At 42.1% G+C, this 11,418-nt stretch overlaps 1 protein-coding gene across 2 annotated transcripts; it reads right to left on the bottom strand.

Moving 5' to 3' along the window:
- Positions 1 to 175: 175 nt before the first annotated feature.
- On the bottom strand, positions 176 to 9,426 carry slc25a45 (solute carrier family 25 member 45). Of its 2 annotated transcripts, none has more exons than XM_074644639.1 (7): positions 9,291 to 9,426; positions 8,514 to 8,570; positions 8,368 to 8,411; positions 8,207 to 8,278; positions 7,642 to 7,830; positions 2,309 to 2,543; positions 176 to 833 (listed from the first exon to the last, which is right to left on the bottom strand). In XM_074644639.1, exons 2-7 carry the CDS (start codon positions 8,548 to 8,550, stop codon positions 553 to 555), a joined length of 858 nt encoding a protein of 285 aa, XP_074500740.1. In that variant the 5' UTR covers positions 8,551 to 8,570; positions 9,291 to 9,426; the 3' UTR covers positions 176 to 552. The 2 variants fall into 2 exon arrangements, with proteins under 2 accessions (XP_074500740.1, XP_074500741.1); XM_074644640.1 differs by having other exon boundaries at positions 9,287 to 9,421.
- Positions 9,427 to 11,418: the final 1,992 nt, after the last annotated feature.

Here is an 11,418-nt window from a genome sequence, read left to right as displayed (position 1 = left end):
TCAAAACACCTGAACTATCCCTTGAAAATGACACTCAAGAATGACTTTCTGAACACATAGTGATGTTCCACCTATTCATATACACACAGTTTATTTCTATGTGGCCTTCAAGTAGAATTTCTAGTGGGGAGGTTATTAGAATGACTACATGGACCAGTCACCAATAATGCAATCATCTACATTCATTGTATTGTTTATTTATTAGGAAATCCTTCACTGATTGTGTACAGTTGAGGGGAATAAAATGCTTTGAAATAAAATAAAACCTATAGTGAAAAACACGTCTCTGTCCGCAACAAAGTTATGCGCATTCATATTTCGTCAAGTACAACGGATTTGATGTCCATGATCAGGTACTTGCTAGATGAGAGTTGACCTATTTCTCACAGACTTTAGACATTTCAACAACAATTCAATACTCATCATCAATGGAGACTGTTTCAACTGATAATGTTAAGTAACCCTGAGAATATTCGACCTTCAGTCAAATTGTGTTTGTATATTCAAATCTCTTCACCACGGGAAGATCTATATTAACCGTCAAGAGTGAGGTCATCTCGTCGGTGGACATAAAATCCTCATCAGACTCTCGTAGCTGAGGAAGGTGATGGCGTTGACAGGGAACGCCCTCACGCTGTTCAGTACAAGTCCTTTGAAAAAGACCCTCACTCCCTCCTCTCTATAGCTCACCCTCATGCAGTGGAGGACCCCTGTGTACTCCCGGCCGCCGGCCCCTGACATCTGGAGCCGGGCTTTCACCACGTCCATGGGCGTGGCAAAGGCCCAGGTCACCACGCCCGCCACGCCACCTGCCATCAGTATTGCAAACGTACCTGAGGACAGAAAAGTTTAATGTATGATGTAAATCGTTGAAGTTGTGCCTTTACTGATAAATGACTAAAATACATTTAGAAGTGCTGAATCAAAACTAAAACCAAACTTTCTCCTGGACACAACAAAACTGGTAAATTATGAGATATAAAGTCAAACGTATGCAAAACTAAATCAAACGCATGAGATACTGAAAGTCAATAATAAGACCTACAGTTTTTTGCAATTGCTAAAACACAATTTCTGAAGCAAGGGCCGTCTTGACCGAAACACAAAATACAACATATCTTACATCTCTTTCATTCAAAACTATATAAAGTCTTATAAAAATGCTATTTTTGCATCATAACTTTACCCCAAAATAAATAGCTCTTTCCAAATGCCAACGCCAACTGCACACTGATGTGCTAAGTACAAAACACTATTATGTAGAGTGTTTGGCTTTTCATTTGTAGCCTTCTGTAAGTATAGACTATGAACACAAATGCAATGGGGAAACAAACAAATGTGTTTATCCTCAATATTCATGTATTCATAACAGTATCAGACACAATTAATTGAACTGAAGATGACATGAACATAGTTACTGTATTGTACCATAAACAAAACACAATATATTATTATAGTCCACTAACTCTCTCTCCGAAATTGGCCTCCATTGTTGTGCACACCAAAGATCAAACCGGAATCCTATTTATAGAGTTCAAGCTCTGATTTCTAAGTGATCTAAGTGGTTACAGGTGTTTTCACAGGTGCATTCTAGGTGCAGGTGATTGATAATTGAGTGGTATTTCAGTAGCAGTGTTTAGCAAACGACACACACAGGCTTTTAGTTTTGAATGATGTGTCTAATGTAGATAACCGACTGTAGTTATTTGCAAAAAGTGTGTTTTAGAATTTAAAACTTATTCTCACTAACTCAAACAAACGTATAAATCACACAATGTGCTTGTAGTTTAGCATTCCTGGTCAATAGATCGGCTACAAGCGTTAATGGTTTCAATAATTGAGCCACAAGTACCAGCTTTTGTGTTTTGGCATTTGCAAAAAACTGAATTAAAATTATGAGATTTATGAAGTCAAAACTTTGAGAAACTAAATCAATATCATGAGATATTAGGTCAAAATTTAATTATGGCATATTATCTCATGATTTTTACTTCTAAAGGTGGGGTTGGTAATGTTGAGAAATGTAAAAGTACATTAAAGTATCCAATCAAAAAACCCAGCCCAGTGTTGCCATCACTTTTCCAATTAAAGTAGCTAGCAGCACTACCTCCAAACGTCCCTGAATCTAGAGATAAAGTCGCCAAGTCGGCAACACTGACAGTCCGTCCATTCAGGGCCTTCGTCCAAAGCCACTCTCCCAAAATTATCATAATGAACATAAACAATGAACATGGCTATTATTTCTAACATATCATCCATTATTTTTCATTCACACACTACCATGGTTACTCTTCCCTCTGAAACTGACCTGGCTCTTTGCCGTTCTCGGTCAGAGCCTTTCGAGTGACCTCGTAGGGCAAAAAGTAGAGTCCATAGCAGGGTACGTCCCTCAGAGCCAGGGCCAGCCCTCCTCTGAACAGACCCTTGGGTCCCTCCTCCTTCAGGATGACCCTAACACAATGAAAGGGTCCACGATATCGGCCAGCTGTTGTTTGACCCTGCAGACGCACCTTCACCAGGTCAATGGGTGCGCAAACAAACACCTGAGAGCAGATCAAGTTAAGCTGTTAGTCCACCCAAATTATGCGTAAAATGTGATTTTGTTTTAGTCAGTATTTAAGGTTTTATCTAAGGTTTATCAAAGGCTATCTCCTTAAAGGATAAGCCTGGTGATATTCTAGATTTCTTTTTACTGACAACCAATCCCATGAAAAGCCTAAAACCAACAAAGATTAAAGCTGACAAGTACTGCTTGTGTAGCCTGATATATGTTAAAGTTGAAGTGTTTGTTAACCGGTTCCACCGGTTCCTTCCACATGGAGGTAGCCATTCTTCTATGGTCACAGTAACACCTTACAGTATTTGTTACTCCTGTTTTTGTATTTTTATGAGGAATTCAACAACGTCAAGCATATCAACCAATCACTGTACACATAGTAAGTCTCATTCATGAAACACAACAACATCCACAGCATATGCTCCCTTTCTCTTTGCTCAAGAGTTCTCTACTTCTTAGTAAACGTTGCTCTCAGCAGTTTTGTGAATAAGAGGAAATTCTTGGTTGGGAAGAGCAGCCTTCACGGAAGTCTTCACGGAAGATATCAGTTATTGATTGGACGCTGCAACTGATCGGAGTGATCTGATACATGTCAACGTCACTGGAGTTTCATACCGGAGTGAAGACAGATATCAGATTAAACTTCAGTGTATCACTCCTAAGTTTTATATTTAATTTGCTTTCTGATTCACCATCTAGTTAAAAATCTGTGTTAATTGTAGGTCTGAACAACAAAAAGACCACAAACAACTTTCTTCATCCATTACAAAGAGTTGTCTTTTCATGATCTGTTATTTCCCCCATCCATCCATCCATCTTCAACCGCTTATCCGGGATCGGGTCGCGGGGGCAACAGCTCCAGCAGGGGACCCCAAACTTCCCTTTCCCGGGCCACATTAACCAGCTCTGACTGGGGGATCCCGAGGCGTTCCCAGGCCAGAGTAGAGATATAATCTCTCCATCTAGTCCTGGGTCTTCCCCGTGGTCTCCTCCCAGCTGGTCGTGCCTGGAACACCTCCCAAGGGAGGCGCCCAGGAGGCATCCGTGCTAGATGCCCGAACCACCTCAACTGGCTCCTTTCGACGCAAAGGAGCAAGGACTCTACTCCGAGTCCCTCACGGATGACTGAGCTTCTTACCCTATCTCTAAGGGAGACGCCAGCCACCCTCCTGAGGAAACCCATTTCAGCCGCTTGCACCCGCGACCTCGTTCTTTCGGTCATGACCCAACCCTCATGACCATAGGTGAGAGTAGGAACGAAGATTGAACGGTAGATCGAGAGCTTTGCCTTCCGGCTCAGCTCTCTTTTCGTCACAACGGTGCGGTAAAGCGAATGCAATACCGCCCCTGCTGCTCCGATTCTCCGACCAATCTCACGTTCCATCGTCCCCTCACTCGCGAACAAGACCCCGAGATACTTAAACTCCTTCACTTGGGGTAAGGACTCATTCCCTACCCGGAGTAGGCAAACCACCGGTTTCCTGCTGAGAACCATGGCCTCAGATTTAGAGGTGCTGATTCTCATCCCGACTGCGTCACACTCGGCTGCGAACCGATCCAGTGAGTGCTGGAGGTCGCAGACCGATGATGCCAACAGGACCACATCATCTGCAAAAAGCAGCGATGAGATCCTCAGCACACCGATCTGCAAACCCTCCTCCACCCGACTACGCCTCGATATCCTGTCCATGAATATCACGAACAGGATTGGTGACAAAGCGCAGCCCTGGCGGAGGCCAACCCCCACCGGAAACGAGTCCGACTTATTGCCGAGGATCCGAACACAGCTCTCGCTTTGGGCGTACAGGGATTGGATGGCCCTGAGAAGTGCCCCCCTCACCCCATACTCCCGCAGCACCCCCCACAGTATCTCCCGGGGGACCCGGTCATATGCCTTCTCCAAGTCCACAAAACACATGTAGACTGGATGGGCATACTCCCAGGCCCCCTCCAGGATCCTTGCGAGAGTGAAAAGCTGGTCCGTTGTTCCACGGCCAGGACGGAATCCGCATTGTTCCTCTTCGATCTGAGGTTCGACTATCGGCCGAACCCTCCTTTCCAGCACCTTGGAGTAGACTTTACCAGGGAGGCTGAGCAGTGTGATACCCCTGTAATTGGCACACACTCTCTGGTCCCCCTTTTTGAAAAGGGGAACCACCACCCCGGTCTGCCACTCCTTAGGCACTGTCACCGACTTCCACGCGGTGTTGAAGAGACGTGTCATCCAAGACAGCCCCTCCCCACCCAGAGCCTTCAGCATTTCTGGGCGGATCTCATCAACCCCCGGGGCTTTGCCACTGTGGAGTTGTTTGACTACCTCAGTGACTTCCACCAGGGTAATTGATGATGGTCCCCCATCAGCTTCCAGCTCTGCCTCTACCATAGAGGGCGTATTGGTCGGATTCAGAAGTTCCTCAAAGTGCTCCTTCCACCGCCCGATTACCTCCTCAGTTGAGGTCAACAGTGTCCCATCCTTACTGTACACAGCTTGGATGGTTCCCCGTTTCCCCCTCCTAAGGTGCCGGATGGTTTTCCAGAAGCACTTTGGTGCCGACCGAAAGTCCTTCTCCATGGCTGCTCCGAACTCCTCCCACACCCGCTGCTTTGCCTCCGTCACGGCAGTGGCTGCTGCTCTTCGGGCCCGTCGGTACCCTGCAACTGCCTCCGGAGACCTCCGAGATAACATATCCCGGAAGGCCTCCTTCTTCAGTCGGACGGCTTCCCTGACCACCGGTGTCCACCACGGTGTTCGAGGATTGCCGCCCCTTGAGGCACCTAAGACCTTAAAACCACAGCTCACCGCCGCAGCTTCAGCAATGGAAGCTTTGAACATCGTCCACTCGGGTTCAATGCCCCCAACCTCCACAGGGATGCCAGAAAAGCTCCGCCGGAGGTGTGAGTTGAAGATCTCTCGGACAGGGGCCTCCTCCAGACGTTCCCAGTTCACCCTCACTACGCGTTTGGGCTTACCAGGTCTGTCCAGAGTCTTCCCCCACCCTCTGACCCAACTCACCACCAGATGGTGATCAGTTGACAGCTCCGCCCCTCTCTTCACCCGAGTGTCCAAAACATGCGGCCTCAGATCAGATGATACGATTACAAAATCGATCATCGACCTTCGGCCTAGGGTGCTCTGCTACCACGTACACTTATGAGCATCCTTATGTTCGAACATGGTGTTCGTTATGGACAATCCATGACTAGCACAGAAGTCCAACAACAAACGACCACTCGGGTTTAGATCAGTTATTCCCCCATTATTTCTTATTATGGATACAATTAAAGTCAGAGAGAGCCGGAGAGTCTGTCTGTCAGCAACAAACACTTTTTACATAATTTATCGTCATTTCCACAGGTTTGATGAGTTACATCATTTCAAGTTACCCTGAAACATTTAGCCAAATAAATCATTTCCAGTGTCCAAGAGACACAATAATTATATTCTGGGTTATCAAATAATTAATTCACAATCAGAATATCAATAAATACAGACAAAAATAGTGAATAAATAACATAAAGGCATTCTGCCAGTAGAACGGTTTCTGAGCCTCTAAGCAGGACACAGTCCACAGTTTAAATACAGACTGCAGCTGCTATTCATGTGCAGGTGTTTGTTAAACAGGTAACAGGCTACAGAGAGAAAACACAGCTGCTCTGCCACTGATAACTGTGTGTCTTTATTAGTATTATTAGTACAGTTCAGACACAAAGTCCATTCAAAGTCTCTACAGCTCCTGACTGACAGCTGAACCAGCTGTGATCAGCTGACTTCACGTGACTCTTCAGAGGAAAGGACGTCTCATGTCTCTAAAAAACATATTTCCTGTCATGGAAAAGACGCAAGTGAAAACGTGTGTAGGAGTCATGTATTTTATTTGTGTAAGGTGCAATATGCCCCCAAGCACTAAGGGGGGGTGTATGGAGTAGGCGGAGGCTGGCCACAGGTAATATAGGCCAAATGCCAGTTACCACAGGTGCTGCTGAATGAGCAAACAGTTTCTGACTGTGTTTTGTATGACATTGTGTGCTGTTAATGTCTCAACTGAGAGATTAAAACTTATTAGAAGTGACAGACACGGATGGACATGATTGGTAAATGAACGCCATGTTATAAAGTATTGGAGCTTTGTATGTTGTTTGTTTGGGTGACCTAATCGGCGAGGGCTGGGGTCTAGGGACACTCAAGTAGAGGAGATGAGGAGACTGCAACCAACTGAAGCCTCTACCATGGTGGTGCCCCTCTCTAGAGCCATTTGGAGCAGAGCCAGTGCATAGAGTGTGTGTCTACGTGGGAAGTGAGTGGTGAAGCAAGAGAGAGGGAGCGGTGGCGGCGACGGGAGCGAGTAACGTTATCGACTCAAGCATGGAAATGTTTGTCTGTTCTGGGCTACTGTAGAAACATGACGGACTCCGTGAAGAGGACCCGCTCCCTATGTAGATATAAACGGCTCATTCTAAGGTAACAAAAGCACAACTCTTATTTTCAGGTGATTATTACACTAAAGGAAACATACTTTTTAATATTATATTCCATTTCTGCCAATAGATCTCCCTAAATGTTACACACTGTTCCTTTAAAGTATGCTATTAATGGTTCTCTCAGAGTGAATTCTAATGATTTTGGCACCTACTTGACACTTCTGGCAATGACAATGTATGTTCACAACTATTTAATTGTATTTCAACCTTTACTTGGGCCCAAGTATCAGGCTACATTTCCACCTAGACACAGTAAATATCTAAAAGTATATGGTTTATCATTTTTTCATGGCCTCTCTTCAAGCACCTGACTCAGGTCACATTCTTGACCCCGTTTTGAACACTGTAGTTTTATGGGATGTAATAAACATTGCAACCTGTAGCACTTTACACTTTAAGTCTGAATTCTCCTAGGAGTCGGTGGGGAACACACAGGCTAAATGAAACTAGAATCAACTTGCTTGTTACCTCTGTGAATGGAGAGTTTGCATGAAGAATGGCACTCAGCATGATCCTGTGGCACCCTAACAGTCATCATGCCAGCAGTTATGGTCATGCAAAGGTGCTTTGGATGAAACCAGCCAGTGAATGTCAGGTGTTCTTACCTGCACCAGGCCTGAGAAGCAGCCGGCGGCAAAGACCTGTGCAGCAGAGGCCGGCTTGCCTTGATCGCGGTCACTGCGCTGAGACTGAGTGAGGTAATCTAAGGCATTACTGTAAGAGCCAAAGACAACGGAGTTGGCGATGCCCGTGGTCAGCACCGGAAATGCCAGGCCCTTGAAGAATCCATGGAGCTGATGTCATAAAGGCATAACAAAGAGATAAATAAGCATGCATCAATCCTTTCTGTCACTTGTTTTCTGGTGGAGGCTGGGGCTATTTAAGTTCAAGTTCGTTTATCCATCATACGCACAACAATTACAGCAAGCAGTCGTTGGCAATGAAAATCTTGGGTACAAGTACCCTTCAACAATGCTCATTAGAAATGTCTATATAAAAAGGAAAATCACATAAGTACAAGCAAAATGAGACATAAAATAGTGCAAGTTAAGATAGCAGTATTTCAAATGGATGAGCTGAACGTAAACAGGATGTAGTATGTATATGCATGTTGAGTAGAATTTATGCAGTCATATCTGATGAAACAATTTAAGAGGAAATAGCACCTACCCCTTCATTGGAGTATGTTTTAGACATACAGTGAAATATCCCTTTATACACAGACTGGGCCTGCAGGCGCACCTACAAATGAAACATGACGTGTAAGGGGGAAAAAAAGTAGTTTTATACATGTTTATAGATTTCAGGGTGTAAAGTATAGATCATGCAACCTTCACAGTGTCTAATGGATGTCCAACTGCCAGTCCCACTGCACCTGCAATAACCAACAAGACAAATGTTATTACTCCACATGAATTTTACAAATACTGTATTAAATCTCGGTTCTGACAGGAATAAAATGTAGTTTTTTTCTTACCGGCAATGCTCCCAGCTATGAATTCCAAAAAAGGCATGTCTTGCACAGTTTCACAACCTGCAAAGAAGACGGGTTGACATGTTGTAAAGATAATAAACTAAGGATACTGATTTACAGCTGTTGTAAACTGAACTGACTAAGGACCAACATCAGCAGCCAGGGATAGTTAATATATGACATGTGTTACATACGGGTCAGGTGTTTATATTTCCCTGTTTCAATCATGTGTCCCTGTGTTCATTTTTTCTCTTGTTATAAAGCAAAAAAATATGTCTAAAACATCTGTATCAGAGTATTTTTTACATCAGAGGTTTTTAAAGTGGGAGGCTCCAGACAGTTTTAGGGGAGGCTCAGTGGATGGAAGTAAAGCAATATTACATTAGATCACATAGAATAGACTAGAATATTTAGTTTTAGTGAGTTTTACTTTTTTCCCAGAGTCTGAAACTAATAAATGCCTTAGGACAGACCTTTTTTAGGCTTTTTAAGTTATGTCAAACAGCAATAATAGGCTATTATGTTTTTTTTCCCACACACAAGTAATGTTAATCCTATTATAATGTCACCCATGTAGAGTATTTAGCATCATATTGTTTCATTTTCCACAACTCTTTATGTTAAACTAGCTAGTGTTGACTGTCTAGCTAGCTAAAAAAAACATAACTCACATTTCACCTGCAAAACCAGTTCAGTTACAAGAGTATAGGTTATGATACGGTGTATGCATATGAATAGCATTATCATGCAAACATAGTTAAATTAGACTACATTACCTACCTTTTGAAAGCGTCACCTCATTGTTAGGATACCGATATGTTCAGAATAACGCTGCTCAGTGTTGAGTATGTGAACCTCAACACCGTTATCATCCCACCGCAGGAGAACAGCTCATGAATGATGTCCGACATTTAATACAGCATCTCCTGTTTGACGCGGCTGTCTTTTCAAAATAAAAGCCGCCTTAGATAGATAGATAGATAGTAACTTTATTAATCCCGAGGGAAATTCAAGTTTCCAGCATCACAGTTCCATAGTGCAAAACATGTTAGTAAAAAGGCAGTGAAAAAGTTAGTAATGCAAAGTACAAACTACAAAAAAAATATACCAAATATAAAAATACAAGGAGATGAAGAAAACTGTTAAAACTGAATATAGTGCAGGGTAACAGCTGTGATACACGACTATTAAAAAAAGTGAATATAGTGCAGAAGAGACTGTTAAAAATGAGTATAGTGCAGGGTAACTCCAATAGCTTAGTCTATGAAAGTGCACTGTGTGCATTATTATCTGTCCTGCAGACCGTCCTCCATTACATTGGCTGTTTTTTTATGGGACTTAGATAGCCTTTACCCCCATGTAAGATTACATAATGGGGCTTTATTACACTTTTAAACACTTCTAAGTCTTCCAGGTGTGTGATTTTATTTTGAAGGTGAAATCGCATGATTTCCGCTTTTTCCACCTGGTTTGACTTTTGCTGCGTACTTTTCATCGTCTTGTATTTCCAGAGTTTTAGCTAAAATCATCACGATCGATTTATTCGCTGACACTTTTCTTGAATCCCTAGAGAGCTGCACACCAGACACGTCGCATCTGGCAGAACATTACAATTAAATCAACACAATAGACCTAAAACCAGCGAGCATCACGTTAGTTAGTGTTGATTGATGCTCTGCAACGCTTTTATAAAGAGGTGGGCCACATTTATACAGTATAGGCCTAAATAGTCCAGAAGTATTTGGACAGTGAGAAGTTTATACTGTTGGCTCTGTATTTCAGCACATTGTATTTGAAATAAAATAGAAAGCTTTATTGTCATTGTATTAAATACCACGAGATTCACAGTTGCCACTACTGGTCGGTGCTTTAAAACAAATACTTGACAAGACTAAACGAGGCAGATAAAACAACAGGTATAACACACACAGTTATAAAGTAAATAAAACAGGTAAAGTAGATGTAATAAATAAATATAAACAGAAGTGTTACACTAGAAATATAAAATATAAAACAAATAGATGTAATGTAAACAGAGGTAATTGCACTTGTAAAATAGGTAGGGTAGATGTAATAAATAAAATGTAAACAAAAGTAGTTGCACTTGAGGTGTATATTGCATCAAGGATATATTGCACAGAAATTAAACTATGACTATGAGGTTACAGTGCTGACCCTCAGTTATTATAGAGTGGACTTTTACCTCCACATTAGATATTGATAGGATAATTGAGTGGGTCACTGATTGGGGCTTCAAAATATTAATAGACAAGGCCAAATTTATGGTATTTGGATATAAAAAGAAATTGCCAAATCTGAATCTGACTCTTGAAAAAGTAAAAAAAACAAAAAAAAAAACTTTACTTCTCGGAATATGGTTGGATGAAAGGATGACATGGATGGCTGATGGCCCACAGAGATTAATTGATGATGATATACATAAAATAAGATAAGAGATAAGATGAACCTTTATAAATCCCTGGGGGAAACTCACTTAAATTATAAAAAAAAAAAAAAATAGAGATATAGAATATACAGAGTGAATGGGTGAACATAGTGTGTACCGTCCATCAATTAAAAAAATTTATGTATAATAAATAAATGTAATATGTACATATGTGCATTCTATAAAGTGTAAAGTAAGTGTAAAATGCATGCATGTATATAGAGCAATGATTAGATCATTTGTTGATTGTGGATGCATGGCCTGTGGATCAGCTCCTAAAAAACTATATATACTGCAAGCTATAGCCCTGAACATAGGCTATGTAGTGGGACGTTCCACAATACTCCCAATACCTGCCTTATTGATATAGAAATGGGAGAGATGCTCTTGAAAAGCAGAACATATAAACTTGGATTGAAATATTATGGTGAAACATTTCCAACAAAATGCCTGCTAGATCAA

This window comes from Sebastes fasciatus, chromosome 8, assembly GCF_043250625.1.
Source record: "Sebastes fasciatus isolate fSebFas1 chromosome 8, fSebFas1.pri, whole genome shotgun sequence".
Lineage (NCBI taxonomy): Eukaryota > Metazoa > Chordata > Actinopteri > Perciformes > Sebastidae > Sebastes > Sebastes fasciatus.
The sequence above is the reverse complement of the archived record's forward strand: the minus strand, read 5'-3'. Positions and strand labels throughout refer to the sequence as shown.